Source organism: Petaurus breviceps, unplaced genomic scaffold, assembly GCF_028583685.1.
Source record: "Petaurus breviceps papuanus isolate PSGF00001 unplaced genomic scaffold, PetGlider_PUasm1.0 189, whole genome shotgun sequence".
Classification (NCBI taxonomy): domain Eukaryota; kingdom Metazoa; phylum Chordata; class Mammalia; order Diprotodontia; family Petauridae; genus Petaurus; species Petaurus breviceps.
The window spans coordinates 3,234,131-3,260,346 of record NW_027185809.1 but is presented as its reverse complement, the minus strand read 5'-3'; the positions used below and the strand labels follow the sequence as shown (position 1 = coordinate 3,260,346).

Genomic DNA, 26,216 nt, shown 5'->3' with positions numbered 1-26,216 from the left:
GAAAGAAGAGAGAGAGAGAGAGAGAGAGAGAGAGAGAGAGAGAGAATGTGTTACATTCAGCAGCAAAGTCAGCTAGTGGCAAAAAAGAGAATACCCTTCTATGTAATATTATGCCTCAAATATTATGATGACATAGGCTACTAAATAAACACCCAAAAATTCATATTGTCATTTCAAAGTCAGATATCAAACTTATATAATGAGATTACATAATGAGGTCTACAGTAAATTTTCTTTTCTTTCTACTGATTTTTAAAAATAGTACCTACATTTTTGTTCTATGAAACATTGAATTGTTGAGTGTTTTGATTCTTCCTGTTCCTTTGGTCTGTTTTCCTATTTTTAACCAGTACCAAATGATTTGAATAGCAATTTCTATATAATTTGAAACCTGGAAATACAATTCACCTTTTATCCCCTCTTTTCTTTCATTATTTCTAGATATTTTGTGCTTGTAAAGGAAGCATGCTTAGCTCTATAAAGCATCCTCTTGGCATTTTGGTATAGCACTAAATCTATACAATAACTTCAACTGTTCTGTCATTTTTATCATTGTACCCAGTCATGATCACTGAATATCCATCCATCCAACTATATATGCTGTTCTTTATTTCCTTAAGGAACATAAGTAAAGAATATACTTTGGGATGCTGAATCCCAAGTATTTTGTTCATTTTTGTAGCTATTTTTGGATGTGATTTCCCATAAAAATGATATTAATTTTAGGGTGTTTGTTTTGTAATCTGCAAAACTATTGAAGCTAGTAATAATTTCAATCAATCTCTGCTAATTTCCTAGGATCTTCTAGTAAATAAGGATAGGTTTGTCTTCTTTCTGCCTTTAATTTCTTCCTCTAACCTTACTCAAATAAGAAAATAGAGAGCTTAGCACAGTGCTTAGAACACAGGAGGCTTATGTGCTTGTTCTCTTATTGCTATGGATAGCATTGCTGAAATCCAGTTTAATAACAGGAACATTATTCCTTTATTTCCGAGGAAAGTTTCTAGTATTTCTCCATTTCATATAATGAATGCCTTTGGTTTTAGTCATTAATTTTTTTAAAAAAGATCCTTCTTTGTCTACACTTTGCAATATATATATGTTTATATACATATACACGTGTATACACGTGTGTGTATGTGTGTATGTATGTGTGCGTGTGTGCATTAATAGTGTTGTACTTTGTCAAAGGTTTTTCCTGTTTCTCTTGCTATAAATAGTGAAATAGAGCTCTGGCTCTAGAATCGGGAAGATTAATCTGCCTGAGTTCAAATCTGGCCTCAGACACTTAATAGCGGTGTGACCCTGGATCTGCCTCAGTTTCCTTATGTGTAAAATGAACCGGAGAAGGAAATGGCAAACCACTCTAGTATGTTTGCCAAGAAAATCCCACAAGGCGTCATGAAGAGTTGAACATGACTGAAACAGCTGAACAACTTGATATAATCGTGTGGTTTGGGAGGTGTTTGTTTTAGTCTAGCACCAAATCACAGGAAAGAATTTGGCAATAAGGTGTTAAATTATCTGTAAAAAAAATGATGTACAAAAGATCCTACAATGTGATCGTTTTAAAGCATCAACAGGTACCTTGGTTGTATCAGAATGATGGACTATGCCTCCAAGTGACCTTTAGAAAGTCAATACACTGAGCAGGCAGACTTGAGGAGTATCCTAGGTCCTGATGAAACATGTAGAAGACCTACAGAGCTGGAAGAGGGGGAGGCATGAGAAGGCACTTGGAGCAGAAGCTGGAAGATGGAAGACATCATCACAATGACAGGGAACTGGAGTCTGGAAGCCAGGCAGCTTGGGCATATCAGCAGGGAGGAGTTTGGGAATAGGAGCCCAGTTACCGAAATTCCCATTCCATAGACCACAAGGCAGTAATACCAGAGTTCTTTCATAGGAACCCGAAGATTTCTCATTTGAGAAGGAAAGTCTGTTTATCTTACTTTGTTTTCGATATTACCATGATAACCATGGACATTTGCTAAAGTATACTTAATTGAAATAAAGTTGGGAGGAGGTAACTGATGGGGAAACACCCCTCAGAGAAGAGACAGAAATAGATCTAGCATTGTAGTGTTTTGGTAGAAGGTTTGTCTCTGACTAGGGCTCTGAACTAACAGAATGATAAATAGATAACAGACTCTTTGACACAACTTCCCAAAGAGGAGAAAGAATATTTATACCAGGAAACCCAACTAACTAGGCAATGAGTCAGCAGTAGGGTTAGGGGCAAATAATAGTGGTTAAATAACCTGAACATTTCCCTAACATATCATTATATTGTGTTCCTAATATTGAACCATCCTTGCATCAAATTCAATTTGATCATAATGAAAGATTTTTAAAAATAAAATGCAAGGATTTTATTTAAAATGATTAAATGAACACTTATTAATGATACTGATCTGTAGTTCTATTTGTTTTAGTCTTTTCTGATTTAGGTTTTAGGACAACACTGATCTTATAAAATGAATTGGATAGAGTGATTTCTTTCTTAAATCTTATGAATAATTTATAAGTATTAATTTTTATTGAGAAAGATGTGATAAAATTCTTCTGTAAAGTTATCTGGATTAGTTTTTCCCCCTCTAGTAGTTTCACTATAGCCTTTCCAATTTCATTTTCTGAAATTGAATTATTTAATATTTCTACTTGGTGTTTTAATTCATTTGGTTATTGTTTGTTTTTGTAGATGATCCTCTACTTCTTTTAAATCAGCAATTCTTTTTTTACCTATTACTATATACAAAAGGTTCTGGTAATTAAAAATTTCTACTTTATATGTTATAATTTCACCTTGTTGCTTTTTGTTAGTCTTTTTAAAGAACCAGATTTTATTTTATCAGTTCAATGGTCTTTAGGTTTCCACTTGATTTCACCTTATTTTTAGTGTCACCTTTTGTGATTATTTGGGGCTTATTTGTTGGTTTTCTAATTTTTTAAATTGTATATTCAGTTTAAACTGTTTTTCTTTTTTTCTATTTTGTGAATGTATATTTTTAGGAGAGAAAAATTTTCCTCTGGGGGCTGAATTCGCTGCAACCCTTAGATTTCGGTATATTATCTTTCAAAAAGTTATCAATTGTTTCTATGATTTGTTCTTTGACTCATTCATTGTTCAGCATTCTGTCATTAAATCTTTGTTTAGATTTTTGTCTTTTGCCTATGTTCCTTTACTAACTACAGTTGGCTTTATTGATTTATGGTCTATAAATAGGTTTAGTATTTCTACTTTCTAATATGTAGAGGTAGCTCAGTGTACTGGGGCTTCAATCAGAAAAGTCAGGAAGACGAGTTCAAATTTGAACACTTACCAGCTATGTGCTTGGGTAAGTCACTGCACCTCTGTTTGCCTCAGTTTCCTTAACTGTAAAACGGCAATAATAATAACACCTCCCAGAACTATTGTGAAGATCAAATGAGATAATATTTGTAAATTACTTAGTACCATGCTTGGTACATAGTAGACGGTATATAAATGCTATCTACTGCTACTGCCACTATTACTACAATGACTGCTACTGTTACTACTACCACATGGTCTATTTTTATAAAGGTAGCAGGTAGAACTGAGAAATAAGTATATTTTAAAATTTTCTCCTTCAGAAGCTATCATACATCTTTTAACTCTAAAGTCACCAAGAAATTGCTCAGTTCTATATTTTCCTTTTTAAAAAAAATCTTTTATATTTGTCCAGTTCTGAGAAATGTCTGTTACTATAATGCCACTAGTTGCATATGTCATTTTGTCATCCACTTAACTTTTCCTCTATGAATTTATACCCTATATCAGCATGGATGTTTACAGAACAAACTCTGGGCTCATACTTCTTCCCCTTCCTGAACTCCTACTGTATTTCTAAGTGATTAACTGCTTGATATCAACTAGCCAGCAAAGATAATTAGTTTTTATAAAGGGGAATTTTCTAATGTAAGAAAAGCTGATATAAACATATTCTTTTGGGGGCGCAGCCAAGATGGCAGAGTAGAACAGGACTTCCCTGCGGCTCCAGCTCCCATCTCCTCCAATACATGTTAAAAAAAAATTACTGTAAACAAATTTTAAAGCTACAGAACCAACACAGTGACGAAGAGAAACAAATCTCTCACTGAAGGCAGCCTGGCAGGCCAGCAGGAAGGGGCGAGGGCACTGAGCTGGGAGCCGAGCCCAGCCCTGCATGAGCCCTGTGGGTTTGGCCCGAGGGCAGCACCAACCAGCAGCTGTGGAGGTTTCAAGACTTCTCAACCCATAAATGCCAAAGACAAAGTAAAACATCAATCAGTGTGGAACTCTGTTGGAACAGGGGTAGATGGGAGAGCCCTATCCAGCCCCTGCCCCTAGGGTGAGAAGCAGCTGAGGCATGGTGGCTGTACTGAATGGCTGCCTCAGGAGCTCCTGGCCTGCAGATTGTAGGGGGACCAAGCGACCATTCGGAGGGTAATCACTCTTGCTTTGACCTGCTTGGATCTGGATTTTGGTTTTGGGTGGAGGTCCTAGGGTGTGTGGCCAGATGCCAGAGCCTGTGGGGGCTGCACAGAGGGGCACCCTCCTAATTGCTCCAGCAGCTGTGAAAACCCCAGCAGTTTGGACAAAGCTCTCTCCATTCTGAAAGCAGAGAGTTCAAAGAGTTGAACTGTGGCAAAGAGTTCAAAAGTCAAGTAATTGACTAGCAACATGAGCAAGCAAAGAAAACACAATCCTACCACAGATTCCTTTTTCAGGGACAAAAAGGATCAAAGCATGGAATGGGAGGAGCACAACAAAGTCAGAACTCCTGCATCAAAAACTCCCAAGAAAAATATGAATTGGTTACAGGCCATGTAGGAGCTCAAGAAGGATTTTGAAAACCAAATAAGAGAATTGGAGGAAAAATTGGGAAGAGAAATGAGAATGATGCAAGAAAATCATGAAAAGCGAGTCAATAGCCTGACTGAAGAAAATAACACTTTAAAAAACAGACTAACTCAAATGGCAAAAGAGGCCCAAAAAGCCAATGAGGAGAAGAAAGAAAAAAGAAAAGCCGAATTTGCCAGATAAAAAAGGAATTTCAAAAACTCACTGAAGAGAATAATTCCTTCAAAATTAGACTGGAGCAAATGGAAGCAAATGACTTTATGAGAAATCAAGATACTATAAAACAGATCCAAACAAATGAAAGAATAGAAGGCAATGTGAAATATCTCATGGGAAAAACCACTGACCTGGAAAATAGATCCAGGAGAGATATTTAAAAATTATTGGACTACCTGAAAGCCATGATCAAAAAAAGAGCCTAAACACCATCTTTCAAGAAATTAGCAAGCAAAACTGCCCTGATATTCTAGAACCAGAGGGCAAAATAGAAATTGAAAGAATTCACAGATTGCCTCTTGAAAAAGATCCCAAAAAGAAAACTCCTAGGAATATTATAGCCAGGTTCTGGAGTTCCCAGGTCAAAGAGAAAATACTGCAAGCAGTCAGGAAGAAACAATTTGAGTATTGTGGAAACACAATCAGGATAACACAAGATCTAGCAGCTTCTATATTAAGGGACCAAAGGGCTTGGAATATGATATTCTGGAGGTCAAAGGAGCTAGGATTAAAACCAAGAATCACCTACCCAGCAAAACTGAGTATAATGCTTCAGGGGAAAATATGGTCATTCAATGAAACAGAGGATTTTCAAGGATTCTTGATGAAAAAACCAGAGCTGAACAGAAAATTTGACTTTCAAATACAAGAAGCATGAGAAAGTAAACAGGGAAGAGAAATCATAAGGAACTTATCAAAGTTGAACTATTTACATCCCTACATGGAAAAATGATAATTGTAACTCATAAGACTTTTCTCAGTAAGATGACAGTTGAAGGAATATATATATATGTATACATACATATGTATGTATAGGAGGGTGTAGGTGTGTATAAATATATATGTGAGGGTATGTATATTTATGTACCTGTATACATAGACAGAAGGCACAGGACAAGTTGAACATGAAGGGATGATATCTAAAAAATAAAATTAAGAGGTGAGAGAGAGGAATATATTGGGAGAAGGAGAAAGGGAGAGATAGATTAGGGTAAATTATCTCATATAAAAGAAGCAAGAGAAAACTTACAATGGAGGGGAAGAACGGGAAGGTAAAAGGGAATGGGACAACCTTACTCTCATTGAATTTGGATAAGGAGGGAATAACACACACACACTCAATTAAGTATTTTGCTCTACAGAAAAATAGGGGGCATAACAGCAAGCCCCCCAGTATCCCCAGGGTGGCTGCCAACACAGGTTCTTAGATCTGCTTTTCTAAAGGTAAGCAATTCAAAATGGATTAACAATCTTGCTTTAATCAATCAAATATATCATTTACCTTGTTCAGGGGAAAACGTCAGCACCCCAAACTTCAGAGTATATAAAAAGTTACAAGAAAACAGAAAAACATATCAAGCAGACAGGCCTCCAACTGTCTTGACCATTGCATCCATACCTAGTCAGTTACCAGAAAAGGAAGTATCAACATCTGGGTTTTCAAAGCCAGGGGGCTTTCAATGGCTGTTCAGAGTCTCATCTGGTCAAATCACACAACACTTCTCAAAGTGAGCCCCAAAACAACACCTCACATCAGGGATTATATAGTCTTCTCCTGGCTCAGAGAATGTAACAACTCTTTTGACCCACTGCCCAATCACAAAGTATCTCCTGAAATACAAACTTCCCACCACAAATTCTAGGTGCACTTAACCTAGGGGCAGGGAAGATCTTAAAAATTTACTTTCCTATAACAGGAGGGAAGGGGATAAGAGGGGGATGATAGAAGGGAGGGCAGATTGGGGGAGAAGGTATTTAGAAGCAAACACTTTTGAAAAGGGACAGGGTCAAAGGAGAAAATAGAATAAGTGAGGGGTGGTTAGGATGGAGAGAAATATAGTCTTTCAAAATATACCTACTATGAAAATGATTTGCATAACTACACATGTACAACCTATATTGAATTGCTTATCTTCCCAGTGGGGGTGGGTGAGGAGAGAAGAAGGGAAAAAATCTGGAACTCAAAGTTGTAAAAACAAATGTGTATTTAAAAAAAACCCTACTTTTTTTTTTTACACGCAACTGGGAAATAAGATATACAGGCACTGGGGTATAGAAATCCATCTTGCCTTACTAGAAAGTGTGGGGGATGGGGAAGGACATAAAAGAGAGCAGATTGGGGGAAGGGGTATTCAGTAGACTTGCTATTTTGGGGTGGGGGGTAGGGGAAAGATGGGAGAAAAATTTGTAACTCAAAATCTTGTGGAAATGAATGTTGAAAACTAAAAATAAATAAATAAATCGAAAAAAACCCATTCTTTCTAAAAGTCTGAGATAATCTTTCACAAATAACATATAGGGTCCATTGGGCTTAAGCTTAAAGAGCACATGTGGCAAGGGAGTAACTATGCTTCTGGTTGATGTAAGTTCCATTCTTCCTCAGTGGAGTTCTCATGAAGTTTCTCTGAAGTATGTGTAGCTTCCTGCTGGGTTCCAAGGGCTAGGGCCCTTGTAGAGTCCTGAAGTTGTGTTTCTTTCTGCTTGTCCAGCTGGCCCTCTCTCACCTCCCAGCTATATACCTTCTTTGTTACTGGTCAGGTCTCTCTGGTGACAAGGCTAATGTGGGGATGGGATGGTACCAGAAAGGAGCAAGAAGTCTGCCTTTTCAAAGTGATTGAGAGCTTAACTACTGAAGCAGTTTGTTGTCAATGTTCTTCCTTTAATTTCCTTTTTTTCTAAACTTGGACCCAGAGGTATATGTAGTTCTTTCAAGTAATCCTAATCTATCTCTTCATCTGATTTCATCCAATGGTTAGAAGAACTTTGTTCCTTCCCAATCTATTACCTAGATGGTTTGCACCTAATCTAGAAGGGCAGCTAGGTGGTACAGTGGATAGAGCTCCTGGCTTGGAGTCAGGAAGACCTGAGTTCAAAAACAACCTCAGACACTTACTAGCTGTGTGACCCTGGCCAAGTCACTTAACCCTGTTTGCCTCAGTTCCCTCATCTATAAAAAAATCTAGAAAAGGAAATGGCAAACCACTCCAGTATGGTTGCCAAGAAAACCCCAAATGGGATTTGGAAGAGTTGGACACAACCGAAAGGTGTGAACAGCAACACTGAACCTAGCTTATACCTTTGATTGACTGATTGATTCTATAGAGATATTTAAGAATCATTTGCAGCTAGTTTACACATTTGATTGATTCTGTAACTCAGTTAAAGGCATTCTCACTTTATAAATTTAGCAGGGCTTATAGAATTTGGGGTTGGGCTTTTGGGATACAACCCTCTTACATTTTAATATTACTGTTGACTAATTGTCTGTGGTACCTTTAAATATGATATAATCTCCTTGTTTATTTCTATTGATGCTGTGAATTTTTATTTTTGCTTTGTTTGTCAGTATAACTCTTGCTTTTTAGGATTCACCTGATTAGGCAGGTGTTTAAGGTGCCAAAAGTAAGGGCTGGTGGAGATTATGTGACATGAATCGGTAGTGGAACAGTGAGCATAGTTTTGTGATTTTCTCTGGCTTTGTTCAGCAATAAGTGAACAGGAGCAAAGGCTAAGTGGGAGCAATCTAAGGCGAGGGCTTAGCAGGGCAACATCACTGACAAGACAAGGGTGCAAAGGTTCTGACAGAAGAGGAAAGTGTAGAGTTCACTGTTCCGCTAAGGGGTAAAGAAAGGGAAGGAAGGAGAGTGTAGCCAATACAGTGGTGACAGCCTGGCAAAGAACTAAGGGGCGAAGGGACTGGAAGCCAACGTGAGGGTGAAGAGCAGGGTCAGTTATTGCAAAGCAAAAGGAGAGGTGGAATGACAACGGATTATGGTCAGATAAAGAAATTTCAGAATTCACGAACATAGACTTTTCCTGCTTTGTCTCAGTCTTATTCATGTGAATTTGTGATGAAGGTAATGTTGGATAGAAGTAATAGTTCACATTACCCAGGGACTTCAAATAATGGGGTCTACTTCTACCCCTGGAGCTATAATAATTTTTTTGTCTCATTGACCATACCACCTAATTCTTGGGTCCAACTCCCCTATTCTCCCAATATCTACCATCTGGGTGCCAGGTGATCCTAGGATCACAATCCTTTCTTCTGACCTAGGATGTTGTCTGTGGAGGTCAGCGCTTTCTCTGAAAAGGTGGCCTCCCAATCACAATTTACCCCATAGTAAATTTTCAAAGAGAAGAATGGGATGAGTTAGATTAGTACACTTAACAAGGCAGTAAGTCTGTATTTCAAAAAGAACTTAAAAGATATAATGATTATGTCTATCTTTAGCTGTACATTTATTTAAAAAAACAACACAATACTTCTAAGTAATGCAGACATCTCCGAAAAATGCATCTTTTTGCTAAAAGTGTGAATGTGCATATTTAATGATTGGCAATCTCTTATTACATCTCTTTAAATATTATATTCATTGATATAAATTAGTTTTAAAATTTACCCCAAAAACATAAGTGGGAAAATGTATGCTAGGTTTATGGGGAAAATATTTTGCATTTAATATTCTTCCCATGCAATCTTAGTAAATTCCTTTGCAAAAAGCTAATTGTGCCTACTGGCTGTTTATGAGTATCACACTATTTGGGACTCAAAGTTCAATAGTAGCAGTGTATTCTTGCATGGTATCCTTGGACCCAAGGGAGCAGGGCCCAAAGTATTCTGGAGGGACTACTACATAAAAGTTATACTAATCTCTCCAAAAGCCCAATTTCTGACTTGACTGTTAAAATAAAAATTAATGAAAGTGTTAGAATATTTTTTTTCGAAATACAGCTAGTGGTTTATTGCTATAACAATAGGGGAGTATGGTACTGGAGAGAAAAAGAACAAAATTAGGATTGGGATAAGTTTGGATTCTAGTCTTGACTTTGCTACTATACTACCGAGCTATATACCTCTGGTCAAATTCCATCATCTCTCTAGATTTCATTTTGTTAGCTTTTGAATAAGGGAGTTGACTATATCATCCTTTTTTTTTTTTTTTTTTGGAGGGGGAGGGCAGGGCAATTGGGGTTAAGTGATTTGCCCAAGGTCACAGAGCTAGTGTTAAGTGTCTGAGGCCAGATTTGAACTCCAGTCCTCCTGACTCCAGGGCCATTGCTCTATTCACTGTGCCACCTAGCTGCCCCGACTATATCATCTTTAAGGGTATTTCTGTCCATCCAGCTCTAGAATGCTGTTAACCCTCTATGATCTTTACTCGCCACTACAATCCTTCTTTGTCAGGGGCTTATCACTTATGTGACCTTGAACAATTTACTTCATCTTTCTTGGTCTCGGTTTTCTCGTTTGTAAAATGAGGAACATGAATTCCATGAACTCTAAGTTCCTTTCTGGCTCTAAATATATTATCAGATCGATCTGTTAATCCTTCACATTCTTCAAATGGTCCATGTCTCCCAAATCTTTTTACCAACTGTTGGTACACAGGCAGGATACTGAATAATCATAGGAATCTTAAAAGATTAAAAGTGAGCTTTACTTATCAGGCCCTGCTACATCACTGCCAAATTTGCTAGGAACCTCAACTTCTAGGACTAAAATTAGCCAGGCGGGATGCCTAGCCAGCATGTGGTTTTGCTATTTTTAGCTGGGGGCAGGGGTGAGAAGAGGACTGGGGAGAGGAGAGCTAGGGAAGGACAGAATGTAGAATGAGTTTAGGCACAACTCTAGATTAAGCCTAGAGAGGATGTAGCCATCTAATACTTGTAAGTTACATTTCCTTACTATATAAAATAAAGACATTTAGTCTTATTTTCAAAACTGCATAAACATCTAAAATTATCCATAAAAGCTAATTTCAACTACATTTGTATATCTTTGGTCCCCAAATTTTGTGAAAAGTTTCATTTGTACATAAATAACAGCTGGCTGGAGCAAATTAAAACAAGTTTTGTGGTTTTTCTTTATATTTTGTTAGCCTATGTTCACTTTAGACTATATCATTCATTTTCAAGGATATATTTACTCTTCTAGCATTCGTATTTAATGTGAGGCAGAATAGGTAACTGAGAGTGCTTGATTTGACATTAGCCAACTTCTGGGTGCAAATCACCCTGAGTCTCAGTTTCCTCAGCTGTATGTAGCCCTGGGAATATTAAATCTGCACTTCAACAGGGCTATCCTGCAGATCAGTTTAGGTGGTATATGAATAAAGTGCTTCATAAGCTTTAAATCACTATGTAAATGTCAGCCATTATTATTAAAATAACCAGCTAATTGTACTATGTCTAAGCTTAGTAATTACATGGCTCATAATGAAATAATTTTGCTAGCATATAATTATCTACTCTTTTCAGTATTTTATATGTAGCTTGATATTTGCCTCAGAAATAGAAGGAACGGAGTTGTAACAGAAAAGAACCTAAATCTAGGGCTAGGCTCCTAAAATACATGCTTTGCTAACTGGCCTAGAGAGATGTAACATTACCACACTAAACAGATCAGTTAATTGACTTTAATAAGAATGCACCTCCTGCTTAGAACAAAATAATGGAGCACAAGTAAAATATCCATCAGTGAAAAAAATTAAGTACTATATTTGTTTTTACTTCATTTGAAAAAGGCATACTAAATTCAAATTTTGAAAGAAAAAAAATCCATGGTATGCTAGTGCTATCTTACATTTCACCAGATATTATAATTTCTCTGGCTAAAAGAGTTACATACTAGTTATGATTACTGATAGTACTATTTTTTTCTTTTTGTGTTAAGAACTACTTCCATTGATGAAGAAATCACTCTTTTTCATAAAGATCCTAAATATAAACACTAAGTAGAGTTGTGCCATCCAGTGGTATGTGGAGATGATGCAATGAAAACATGCAAGTACTGATATGGTAAATTTATCGTTAAGCTTTAAGAATCTAACTTCAATTTAGTAGATTTTTATGTAAATTCCCCATATATTTCAGATGGTCAGGGACAGAGTGGGTCAATACAATTCTCAGAAAATGATCACAATAACTTTTTCTGGTTCTGCTTGTCAATTTTTCTAACTGGGCCATAATGCCTCAGCTGCCTTCTTACCCTGGAAACTTCAATAGTGCTTGGGGTTTTCTCACCCTGGCACATCCCTCCATCCCTATATGCCCTCTTCTTTCATTGGTAAGTTCTTTCTAGAACTTCCACTAGAAGAAGGTTCCAGACTGGCCATCCTTTATTCTTCTCCTGACTCTGCTTCTAACTTTTCTGACTTTGCCACTATCTGTCCCCAAATCTCCCCCTCTATTCCCCCAAAACCTTTCTCCCTGATCCTCGGCTCCCTTTTATGTGTTGTCTTTCCTCATCTGAATGTAGCACAATGCCTGGAACACAGTAAGTTCTCTCTCTCTCTTTTTTTTTTGCCTTTTGGAAGGCAATTGGGGTTAAGTAACTTGCCCAAGGTTACACGGCTAATTTTTTGATGTGGTTGTTAAGTGTCTGAGGCCAGAACAGAACTCAGGTCCTCCTGACTCCAGAGCTGGTGCTTTACTCACTTCGCCATCTAGCCACCCCAACACAGTAAGTTCTTAATAAAAATACCTGTTGTTAGTAAAGTAAAATAAAATAGTTTATCATAAATCTACTACTAATACTATCCTAATGTCTCTACTTGGTATGGGTCAAGCGAAGAATAAAGACTTTGGAAGCTCCGATGTTAGTCTGAGATACGATGCAGGATGACTCGGAGCCTTTATTGTCTACTGACTCTTGTTCTTTCTCATTATAGATGTAGATCAACCTCAGTTCTTCCTAAGAGAATGATGTGGAAACATCAGGATGTCATCATCCAACAGATTTTAAAGAGATATGTATTGATGAAGTAAATAAGAGCACATAACGTATGATGAATTTAAAAAGGTCCTGTAAGAAAATATATAGAGAACCAAGTTAAATTTATAAGAATACAAGTCATTTCCCAATTGGTAAATGGTCAAAGGATATGAACAGGCAGTTTTCAGATGAAGAAATTAAGGCTACCTATTGTCATATGAAAAAAATTCTTTAAATCACTATGGATTTGAGAAATGCAAATTAAAAGAATCCTGAGGTACTACCTCACACCTATCAGATTGGCTAACATGGCACAAAAAGAAAATGATAAGTGTTGGAGGATATGAAGGAAAATTGGAACACTAATGCATTGCTGGCAGAGTTGTGAACTAATCCAACCATTCTGGAGAGCAATCTAGCCCAAAGGGCTAGAAAACTGCATACCCTTTGATCCAGCAATACCACTTCTAGGTCTGTATCCCAAAATGATCATAAAAGAGGGAAAAGGACTTACATGTACACAGATATTTAAAGCAGCTCTTTTTGTGTTGGCAAAGAATTAGAAATTGAGGAGATGCCCATTAATTGGGGAATGGCTGAACCAGTTGTGGTATATGAATGTAATGGAATACTACTGTTCTATAACAAATGATGAGCAGGCAGATTTCGGAAGAACCTGGAAAAATTTACATGAACTGTTGCTGAGTGAAGAGAGTAGAACCAGGAGAACATTGTACATAGTAACAGCAACATTGTGTGAGGATCAACTATGACAGACCTTGGTCTTCTCAGCAATACAATGATCGAAGACAATTCATCACGATGGACTCATGATGGAAAGTGCTATCCACACCCAGAGAAAAGAACTAACTGTAGATCGAGCATATTGTTTTCTCTTTTTTTGTTTTTTCTTTCTTGTGGTTTCCCCCACTGGTTCTGATTCTTCTTTCACAACATGACTAGCATAGAAATATGTTTAATAAGATTGTACATGTACAGCCTATATCAGATTGCATGGCGTCTTGGGGAGGGGGAAAGGGAAGGAAGTAGAAAAAATCTGGGACTCAGAATCTTATAAAAGTGAATGTGGAAAACTAAAAGTAAAAGAAAGAAGAGGGCTAGAGTCGCTAAAGGTCAAAATGAGCTGAGGCCTGTGAAGAAAGAGAAGGACAGCAAAAAGGGTTTTTAAATTTTATTAATGACAAAGGGGAAAAGTAGGGAAAAGTAGGGATAGGATGCTACATTGCTATGGATGGGATGTGGAGTGAATACTCAATGGACAGTAGACAGAGATTTGCTCAATAATTCTCCTGTCTTTGTTTTTTCTGCAAACAGCACAAAAATCGCTAATGAGGAAAAGATAAAAAGGGGTAAAGAGAGCCTCATTGTCTTAATGAATTCAAAGAACCAGGACCAGACGAACTGGTACATTCCTAAGTAATTAAAAAAACCTGTTAGATCTGATAACTGAGCCACTATTTATCGAAATTTGAGATATTGTGAAGAATGGGAGAAGTACTATAGGACTTGAAAGGGGATAAATACTCCATTTTTTTTTAAAGAACAGAAGAGAATGAATGGAGCCTAAAAAGGGTAGTTAACTTAATTTTCATTGCTGCAAAATTCTGTAACATATCATCAAAAGGATGATTAGAGAAAAGGAAGCAATAATTATAGAAACAGCATGGCTTCATCAAATGCTAATCAGGTAAAATGAAAGTTACTTCCTTTTTATCGACAGTATTACAAGAGAAATAGAATAGACAAGAGTTTACCTAGATTTTCTCAAAGCATTAGGACAAAGTTTCCCACATTATTATATGGGAGATGTGACTGACTGTAGAGATCCAAAATATAGGTCTGAATGATTTGATATAAACTTGGAAGTTTACAGTGGAGTGTCTCAGGGATTTCTCTTTAGCCCTACACTACTTAATATTTTTTTTATTTTGGAGACAAGACTTTTATGTAAAATACCGAAAAGAGTAAACAATTCTTTAAAAGGAAAATTATTCCATTAATGAACCATGTAGTTATTGAATTTAGGTATAACATAACTAGCTAGTTATCTAATAATAATAGCTGATAATTACACTGTGCTTTAAGGTTGGTGAAACTCTTTAAATATATAACCTAATTTGATCTACATAACAGCCCTGTGAGATAGGTACTGAAGATTTAATTATCCTTGTTCTGTGGCTAAGGAAACAGAAGGCTACCAAGGTAAAAAGTCATTTGTACCACCTAGTCTCTTGCATCTGATCTCCTCTTTCTACTTGCAAAGTTATCTCCTTAGATTGGGCCCTCACCATCTCTGTCCTGGACTATAGCAATGGTCTCCTAACTGGTCTCTTTGCCTCAAGTATCTCTCCATTCCAATCAATCCTCTACAAAGTTATTTTCCTTAAGTGTAGATCTGCTCATATCACTCCAGTGCTCACATTCATTAAACCCCAGTGGTTCTTGCTGCCTCTTGTATAAAATATAAATCTGGCTTCCAACATATCTTTCTGTCTTCATTACACATTATTCACCTCACATGATGGAATCTAGTCAAATCGACCTTCTCTATGTTTGTCATACGTGACGTTCCATCTTCTGTCTCTGCACTTTTGCACTGGCTACCCCCCAATGCCAGGAATGCATTCATTCCTCATCTTGATCTGAGAGAATCCCTCACTTTCCTTAATATGAAGCTCAAGCATCTTCTACTTGATGCGTACAAATGGTAGAGTTCTCCCTTATTAACTGTCTCATATTTAACTATCTTGTACTTATTTTGCCTTTATCTTATATGCATTTATTCTATATATTCTCATATATTATATGTGACACATATATATTAATATATTATTATACATGCTGTCTCCCTGTACAGAATATAAAACTCTGTGAGGGCAGAGACTTTCTCATTTTTTTGTTTTTGTTTCCCTAATACCCAAGCACAGTGCCTGGGACAGAGAAGTACTTAATAAATACTTGTTAAATGTTTATAAAATTAGCCAATACATTAGTTAATGGAGTCAGGATTCAAAAAGATCTCCATGAGCTACAACACTGAACCAAGTTGGCTTAAAAAGTTAACTTAACAGATACAAGATGAAGAATGCATGGCTAGACAGTAATTAATTTGAATAAGATCTGATATTTTTGTGGATTTCCAACTCAATGAATCAAGAATGTAACATGATAAGCCAAAAAGCTAGAATGCATTAAGAGATTCTCCTGTGATCAGGGCACATCTAGAGGGGCAGCAAGGTGGCGCAGTGAATAGAGCACCGGCCCTGGAGTCAGGAGGACCTGAGTTCAAATGTGACCTCAGACACTTAACACAAAAACCCATCGTGTGATCTTGGGCAAGTCACTTAACCCCAACTGCCCTCCAAAAAAATAAAAAAAATAAAAAGGACACATCTAGAGTATGTATGTTCATTTATGGGGGCTACAATTTGAGAAGAACATTGAACAAGAGAAAAAGACCTTGTCATGGTCCCCAGTAGCATTACTAATACCTTGCGTTGTTCTAGGTAAAACTTAAGTATTTGATTGGACATATGAAAGATACTTTTAACTGAAAGGTACTTCTTGAGAATTTCTTTCATTTTGTCCTCTTCTTCTTCTTCTTTTTTTTTTGCTTTTTGGAGGGGGGAGGGCCGAGCAACTGGGGTTAAGTGATTTGCCCAAGGTCCCACTGCTAGTAAGTGTTAAGTGTCTAAGGCCAGATTTGAACTGAGGTCCTCCTTACTCCAGGGCCTGGTGCTTTATTCACTGTGCCACTTAGCCGCTAAAGCATGATATTTCAAGAAATCAAAAGAAAACTTTCAGATGTACAAGAATAATAGGGCAAAGTAAAAATAGAAAAAATCCTATCATAGGAACATGATAGTCAAAATCTTGAGCTTCCAGGTCAAAGAAAAAATCCTGCTAGCAACTAGAAGGATAGAATTCAGGTACCAAGGTAGTATAGTCACAATCACCCCAAAATTACCATCTATAACTGAGAAGGAATGAACAACTTAGAATTTGATATTATAAAAGGCAAAAGATAACAGGCTTCCGAACAAGAATAATTTACTCAGAAAACCTGGGTATAATCCAACAGGGAGAAAAAATAAATCTTTAATGTAGTAGAGAACTTCCTCCTGAGAAGGTCAGAGGCACATAGAAATGGTGAAAAACAAACACAGCAGTCACAGAAAGGTAAATGTAATCTAGTACATCATAAAGCTCAAAAGGATGCTGTGTTTAAATTCCAATGGAGGAAGATGATGCAAAAATCCCCTCCCAACCCCAATATCATGAAGGGTCACAAAGGGAATCAAGACGGGGGGCCTGGAAATGGATTATAATGTTTCATTGGTCTTAAAATAAAAGAAAGGGAAGAGCAAAGGAACACACTAGGGGAAAAAGAAAGAGGAAGGATCTCCTATAATCGAAGTATATAGTAGAAGACTATAAAAGCAAGGAGTGGGTAATACATGGACTTTATTTTCATCTGAATGGGTTAAAGGAGGGAAAAATTCTTACAGAAGCCCGCCTGACATTGTACATGTCTGTAATCCCTATTTCTGGGGAGGCTGAGGCTAACCTACAACAGGGCTCAGATCAACTGGATGTACACACTGAGTCTGGCACCAATGTGGCAAGCTCCCAGGACTGGAGGGCCACCAGAGGGGTAGGAATGGGCCCAGGTTAGAAAAATAAGCAGGATAAGTATTAGAACTGAACACGTGAGTAACCACTGCATTTCTAGCTCAGGTGAGATGGGGAGATTCCGTCTCAAATGGGAAGATGATACACATAACCCTAAGAACAATATCATCATTAGGGCAGTTAAGAGTCTACTTAGACAGAAGAGCATAGATGGGAGTCTAATATGTTGGGATGATCTCAAAAAAGAACTGAAGCATGAGAAAGAGAGATACAGTGGGAGAAGGGGAAGGAAGAAGAAGAATGTAGACAATTATCTGACATAAATGAGACATACAGGACAAGTTTTTATAATAGAGGGGAAAATTGGAGGGGTTAGGGAGAATAAACAATGCTTGGATCTCACTTTTAAATGAACTGGTTCAAGGAGGGAAGACTACACACACACACACACACACACACACACACACACACACACTGAGTTGCCTATAGAAATTCATCTTATCCAATAAGGAGGAGGGAAGGGGCTAAGAAAAAGCATGGATGGTGGTAAGAGAGAGAGTTGATAACAGAAGGTAGTAGTCAGAAGGAAAACAGATTTTTGAGAAGGGGACAGGGTAAAAAAGAGAAAGATAAACAGAAGAGAATAGAATGGAAGGAAGTACACAGTTAGCCATCTTAACTACAAATGCGAATGGGTTTTTTGTTGTGGCTATTGTTACTGTTTAGCAGTTTCAGTCATGTCTGACTCTTCAAGATCCCATTTGGGTTTTCTTGGCAAAGATACTGGAGGGGTCTGCCATTTCCTTCTTCAGCCCATTTTATAGATGAGGAAACTGAGGCAGATAGGGTTCAATGACTTGCCCAGGGTCACACAGTTAGTAAATGTCTGAGGTCAGATTTGAATTCAGGAAGACTCGTCTTCCTGACTTCAGATCTGGTACTCTAGACACCGCACCACCTAGCTGCCCCATGAAACTCACCTGTAAAATGGAAGACAATATCAGAATGCATTAGAAATCAGAATTCTATAATATATGGTTTACAAGAAACATACTTGAAACAGAAAACACCTATGGAGTTGAATAAGGAGCTAGAGCAGAATCTATTATGCTTAAGTAAATAAAGCAAAGGTAGCAATTATAATCTCAGACAAAGCAAAAGCAAAACAGGCCTAATTAAAACAGATAATTGGGAAAAATACGTTTTGCTAACAGGCACCATATATGATGAATCAGTATCAACAATTACCATATATCCACCAAAGGCCTCGCATCCAAATTCTGGAAGGAAAGGTTAGACGAATCAAAGGAGGAAACAGACAGTAAAACTGTATCAGTGGTTGGTGGTGGAGGGGGCGGCTCTGGGAAGAGAGGACGAGAGCTTGAGTGAAAGAGCGCGGTCCACGCATCTCTGTGAGCAGGGGCAGAAGCCTCAGACCGAGGAAGATCCTGCCGCCGTCCCTCCCCTTCCCCGCCTCGGGGGTCCCCCCCTTCCCCTCCCTGTCAGGCCCCGCGGAGAGAGAGCGCCCGAAGACCCAGGAGGAGGTGGCCGAGGGCCCCCACAGCCCCGAGCGCAGGGACCGAGCGAAGCCACCCTCCCCGCGTGGTGTGTGAGCTGAAAGGCAGTGCCCCCCTGCCCCCCGTTCCCTTCTCTCCTCCCCGGAGCCGGTGAGCGCGGAGAGGGCACCACCATGTCGGCCACGACGGAGCCGATGAGACCTCAGAAAAAGAGCAATTGAACTTATTGCTGAAGCACAGAATGAAATGGACAGACGGCATGAGCAGCCAGTGAGGACCAACAGAAATATAACCAAGTCCGCCAAGCCTTCCTCCAGCATCGCCAAAATGCCAAACTTCTGGGTGACAGCGTGTGTCAACCACCCGCAAGTATCTGCGGTGCTTGGGGAGGGGGATGAAGAGGCACTGCATTGTTTGACCAGAGTTTGAAGACATTAAATCAGGTTACAGAACAGATTTTTATTTTGATGAAGACCCTTACTTCGAAAATAAGGTTCTCTCCAAAGAGTTTCATCTTAATGAAAGTGGAGATCCATCTTCAAAATCAACTGAAATCAAATGGAAATCTGGGAAGGACTTGACGAAACGTTCAAGTCAGACAGAATGAAGCCAGCCGGAAGAGGCAGCATGAAGAACCAGAACGCTTCTTCACTTGGGTCACTGACCCTTCTGATGCAGGCGCAGAGGAACTGGGAGAGCTCATCAGAGACGGTATTTGGCCAAATCCGTTATAGTACTACTTGGTTCCTGATATGGATGGTGAAGAAGGGGAAGGAGAAGAAGATGATGATGATGATGATGATGATGATGATGATGATGATGATGAAGAATGACTGGAGGACATTGATGAAGAAGGTGAAGAAGATGAAGATGATGATGATGATGAAGAATGATTGGAGGACATTGATGAAGAAGGTGAAGAAGATGAAGATGATGATGAAGGAGAAGAAGACTAATAGAACACTGATGGATTCCAAACCTTCTTTTACCTTTTTAATTTTCTTCAGTCCCTGGGAGCAAGTTGCAGCCTTTTTATTGTTATTTTTTCTCTTGTGCACATTCACCTTGTTCTCTTGAGGTCTCTTTCTCTCCTCTTTACACCATGGTTCACAACTTTTTTTGGGTGTGGGGGGGGAATACCTTAGGCAGAATACAGTGGGAAAAGAATCTCTACCAGTTTCTGTTCCAAGTTCATATTTTAATCCCTTCCTATCTAAAAACAAACTGTTTATGGAATCAACACACACTGTGTTCTGTGGGGAAAAAAGAAAACCTTTTGCTCCCTTCACACTGCTGGAAGCTGAAGGGTGCTAGGCCCCTGTGTAGTAGTGCATAGAATCCTAGCTTTTTTCCTTCTTTCTCTGTATATTGGGCTCAGAGATTACACTGTGTCTCTATGTGAATATGGACAGTTAGCATTTACCAACATGTATCTGTCTACTTTCTCTTGTTTAAAAAAAAGCCCATGGGGTCAGCAAGGGTGAGTTTGAGATGTTTGGGTGGGTTAAGTGGGCATTTTAACAACATGGCTTCTTCTCCTTTGGCATGTTTAATTGTGATGTTTAACAGACATCCTTGCAGTTTAAGATAACAGTTTTAAAATAAAATTCTCTCCTAATGATGACTTTGAGCCCTGCCACCTCAATGGACAATCAGCAGAACCTGTGGGATCTTATTGGGAATTGACATCATTGACAAATTGACAAAGTTGCTTTGTGACAATAAAACTAAGTGTGTACACAAAGGATTTGATGGTCTTCTCTCAGAACAGACTATATTGTAGACCTCCCCTTCCAAGTCTGACGCAATTATTGGTGAACGTTCAGTGTCACCAAATACGGCACATTTGTCTGATCACTGTTATGATGTGCACTTTGCAAAATTACCTCGGGGCTGTATGGACTGATCTACTAGAACTGAGTCAAAAAGTCAGCGTGCCATTGTCCACAGCTGTAAAATACCCTAATGTAATGTGGCTGGAATTCATCCGTGAATTATGCTATCAAGTACAGAGTAGGTCTGGCAATCAAAAAGCATTTATTAGTGTGCTGTGCACACTTATGTTTAAAAAGAAAATCCAGCTGCTTCATAGGTTGTGATATTCTAATAGATACATGGAGTTGATTGAACAGCAAAAATGTTGCTGTTAGTGCCTCCAGTCAGACATAACTGGTGCTATAGTGTCCAATTTACAACTAGAACTGGTGTTGATATATATTTGTTGGTTTTATAAAGTGTCTCAGGAGGAGTAAACCATCAATTAAAAGTGGCTGCCTCCAGATAAGAAACTCAGGTTAGGAGTACTTCATTCTGTTTCCTCTAAATACCACCTCTTAAGCAAAAAACAATCCAAATGAAACTATTTGTTAACCTGGTGAGATAAAGACTTTGCTTTGCTAAATGCCATGGTGCATATAAACATTTTTCGAAAGTTGCTACCTAATTTGTAGGCTTCTAATGCTGTAAAATTTAGTAGCTAAAGTTTTCTGCCACATATATTTTTAAAGATGTGAGTTCAAGACTGGCCTGTTAAAATGCAAAAGCTTTTTGATGTATGAAACAATATAGAGAACTATTCCATCAAGAGGCAATGTGTAACAAAAACCTGTTTAGATGGATAGAATGTAATTTTTCTGCACAGGTCTTTGTGTTTAGTAATGCATCACTGTATATGGTCAGGAATCTTGCTCCAATAAAGGAACATAAAGATTAAAAAAAAAACAACAAAAAACCCCCCAAAACTATATCAGTGGGGGACCTCAACTTTCCCCTCTCAGAACTAGATAAATCTAACCAACAAAATAAGTAAGAAAGAAGTCAAGGAAATGAACAAAATTTTACAAAGGTAATGATAGACTGCTGGAGAAAATTAAAGAAAATAGAAAGGAGTATACTGTTTTTCTCAGCTGTGCATTGCATCTTCACAAAAACTGTGTTAGAGCACAAAAATCTTACACTCAAATGCAGAAAAGCATAAATATTAAATGTACCCTTTTGAAACCACAACACAATAAATATTCAATAGTCTTTGAAGTAAATATTAATAATTAATTAGAAATTAAATAATCTAATCCAAAAGAATGAATAGGTCAAAGAACAAATTATAAAAACAATTAATAATAGAGGACTCGAATAACCAAATCTCAGAAAATCTATAAACTGTGAAATACCTGTATAAATTAAGGTACATGAATGTCATGGAATATTATTATATTGTAAGATATGAAATAAGGGGATGGTTGCAGAAACCTAGGAAGCTTTGTATTAACTAATGTGGAGAGAGGCAAGCAGAATAAGGAGAACTATTTGTATTAAAAAACACTGCAAAGACAAATAACTTTGAGTCTTAAGAACTCTGAACATTCCAACAACCAATCACAATTCCAATGGACCCATGATAAAATATGCTACTCATTTCCTAATAGAGTTGATGAATTTAGCATACAGATTGAGGAATATTTTTTCAAAGTAGCTGATAGGGGAAGTTGTTTTGCTTAACTCTGCATATGTTTGTTACAGAAGATTTCCTTTTGCTTATTTCCCTTTACTTCTAACAGGAAGTGGAAAGAGAGAAAACAGAATTTCATTAATTAAAAAAAAACTTAAAAACACAAAAAAGATCTGATCATGTTGTTCTACTATCTGAAGCTCCTCAATGGTTTCCTATTGCCCACTGATTAATTCTAAACTTCTAATGTTGTCATGCTTCCCTGTTCAGTCTTATTTCCACAAACATTTGAAAAACAAAGCAATACATAAATATACAACAATTATAAAGGCCTAAGTAAATTGTAATTTGTCAATAATACACAAGGAGATATTTAGAGAAGACATTAATAACTAAATGGTAGTAAATCAAGGAGTTTTCAATGTTGTTAAGCAATAAAACATCACTGATATTTTCAAACTAATTTTAGAAATATAATGAGAAAAATATAAAAGTACCATAAGATATAATAATAAATACAATAAGGAATAACAATTATTTTTTTTACTTGGCCCCATACTTAATACAAGTATGCACTGACTCATTTTTATAATTAATGTTGTTGTTATTCAGTCATGTATGACTCTGTGACCCCATTTGGGGTTTTCTTGGCAATGATACCAGATTAGTTTGTCATTTCCTTTTCTGACTCATTTTATAGATGAGAAAACTGAGGGAAACAGGGTTAAGCAAATTGCCCAGGATCACAAAGCTGGTAAGTGTCTGAGGCTAGATTTGAACTCAGGAAGATAAATCTTCCTGACTTCAGGACTGGCATTCTATCCACCATGCCACCTAGCTTTATAATTAATATATTCACTTAATTATCACACCCTATTCCTCAAAGCACTATGACCAAAACAAATGTCTCTACTTCACTGTACAGTATCATAGACCATCAAGATGTATGTCATTTGACAGCACTTTCCCTACTTTGAATTTTGACAGGACAAGTCCATTGCAAAGACCCCATCCTCCAAGAGCTTTCAAAATCAATGCATTAAAACATACACTAAAAGCTTCTTGAGCCAGATGATGGATTGCTGGTTGCTATTAACATTTTTATCTGTTTGAGTCAAATCAAAGGATGTGTAATGATTTTCATAAGGAAAACTATTTCCTGTGATTGTAGATATCATAATAGATAATAATAAATAGATAATCTTTCTATCTAAAATCAAATCTGGCTGAAGGGCCTTTTCCTAGTAAGAAATGATCTGACTGACATCTATCTCAGTGGTGACAAACACGCTAATGGCTTTCATCAGCTGATTCTGTGTAGCACACTTTATGGATATGGCATTGCTCAGGTGATGACAGAGGCACAATACATTTCAGTCAAGATAGTCCACTCACCAACTGCTGTATTCATCTTTTGTTCTGCCTTCTCCATGTCTTTACTTACAACATTCTTATGGCTGAAGCATCAGCCCTCTCATCCCCAAATGTTAAAGAGATACCCATCTTTCAAAAGCTGGACCAAAGGTCACCTCCTCCAAATTTCAACTTCTCCCTTCATACACACACACACACACACACACACACACACACACACACATTCCCTATCTTCCTCCTCTCCATAATCAGAAATTATTTTCCCTTCCTTGATCCTTGCATAAAGAGTAATTTTTGTTTCTTTTATACATTTATCATAGTATATTCTGTATTTGTTATTTATGTATGTGATATATCTATTAGATTATAATGGCTAAGATAATGCCTTCATTATCTTTGTATCTCCCAAGCACTTAGCAGAGTACTGTGCACATATATCTGATGAAGGCAATTATGTCCAACCAGGAAAACAAGTTTAACTCATCTTTAACATGAAAAACATCATGCTATTTAAAAAGGGTATATTGCTTTGATTCCGTTACCTTCAGGCACTCTTTTGGAAGGGCAACATGGCGTCTTCATAGATTTGTTTCTTGGTGATGCTTTAACAATACAGCATAGTTCATTTGTAGTACATGAAACCTGAAAAAGAAAAAAAAAACCAATATAGTATGGTTTATCCCAGATGCTTTATTTCTTTAAGCTGCTTTACTTCTGCTACAAAATAAATAATCTTCCCAAGTCCCAGTTTGAGATGAAGAAACTAGGGGCAGAGAAAATGAATGGCTTAATATGGATATAATATAAATAAATTCTATTCAGAATCTGCTACTGTAGACTTTGATTTCCACTGTGTTCAAATGAACAGGCAACTTCTTATCTGGGGAAGGATAATCCCTTGAATGTTAAATCACCTGTTCTAAGGGGTGGCTAGGTGGTGCAGTGAATGGAGCACCAGCCCCGGAGTCAGGAGGACCTGAGTTCAAATCTGGCGTCAGACACTTAACACAAAAACTAGCCATGTGAACTTGAGGAAGTTATTTAACCCCAATTGCCCTCCAAAATAAAAAAAAAGCAAAAAAAAATTTAGTAACATAAGGGCAGTTAGGTGGTGCAGTGAATAGAGCACTGGCCCTGGAGTCAGGAGGACCTGAGTTCAAATCTGGCCTCAGACACTTAGCATTCACTAGGAATGTGACCTTGGGCAAGTCACTTAACTCCAACTGCCCCCCAAAAGCAAAAAAAAAAATCACATGTTCTAAAGAACTTTTTTACCTAGAGTGATAACTTTTCATACCAGGGAGTTGAGTTTCTGATCTTTTGTGTCCTGGTGGGAGTCATTCTAAACAACAGCTGACCCTTGTGTAATGTTTCAGATTTACAAAGCCCTATACATTCATTATCTCATAAACTTTGTGAACTAAGACAGCAGATTTTGTTTTGTTTTTTTTTTTGGAGGAGGGAAGGAGGGGCAATTGGGGTTAAATGACTTGCCCAAGGTCACACTGCTAGTAAGTGTTAAGTATCTGAGGTCAGATTTGAACTCAGGTCCTCCTGATTCCAGGGCCAGTGATCTATTCACTGTGCCACCAAGCCATCCCCCTAGATGTTTTTTTTTTTAATACATAGTAGATAAGGAAACATTATCAGAGAAATCAAATGGTTTAAACATAGTCACACAGCTCATAAACATCATCATTAGGCTTTAAACCTAAATTTTCCTTGATATGAACCTTACATTCTTTACAATACACTCAAGAGCTATTCAAGAAGAGTTCCTTTGTCTAGAAACAGGTCTCAAATATATTTTATCACTTGAAAATTTGTCTGTTAATGTTCCATTTACAGTATAGTTTTTATCTAAGTTTATCTGTTAAGTCACACAGCACTCTAAATTGCATTATATCACATAGTTTTCCTAAGGTCTTGTAAAGCCAAGCATTAGCTTTCCAAAGGACTGCTGCTGTGAACAGCTTTTCAAGGTTCTGATTACACAGTACAGTGAACACTCTATTTATTCCATAACAAATCAGAGCAAAACATTCACAGTAAATCAAGGTACAGCATTCACAATGTTACACCTTATCACAGAAAAGCAAAATATAGCATTCACAACAACTTATCACAGAAAATGGATACATAGTTTTCACCATAGCGGTCACAAAGTTTTGAACAAAGAACTATCATTTAGTAACTCAATCATTCAATCATTTCAATCATTCATTCATCCTTAAGGAGGTTTGACTCCTTAAGGGACACAAAGTACAATAGTCAAAGTTCTCCACTCATACGGCACACTAAGTTACAAATCAATTATTATTTAGTCATAATTTACTATTCAATCATCAGAAAATACACAAGCCCTCCACCCCTAAGTCACTAGTAAATTACAATTTCTCAGTCAAGACACAGTATCAAAATGAAGTC

General features: G+C 37.5%; 1 protein-coding gene and 1 pseudogene across 1 annotated transcript in view; one reads left to right on the top strand and one right to left on the bottom strand.

Annotated features, from left to right (window-relative positions):
- The window catches only part of MEIKIN (meiotic kinetochore factor), a 133,688-nt gene that overhangs the window by 4,725 nt on the left and 102,747 nt on the right, over positions 1-26,216 (bottom strand). Inside the window, exon 10 of the mRNA XM_069091671.1 lies at positions 24,332-24,431. Coding sequence (XP_068947772.1) covers positions 24,332-24,431 — 100 coding nt within the window. The remainder of the gene's footprint in view (positions 1-24,331; positions 24,432-26,216) is intronic.
- On the top strand, positions 19,134-20,109 carry LOC138163972 (protein SET-like; annotated as a pseudogene).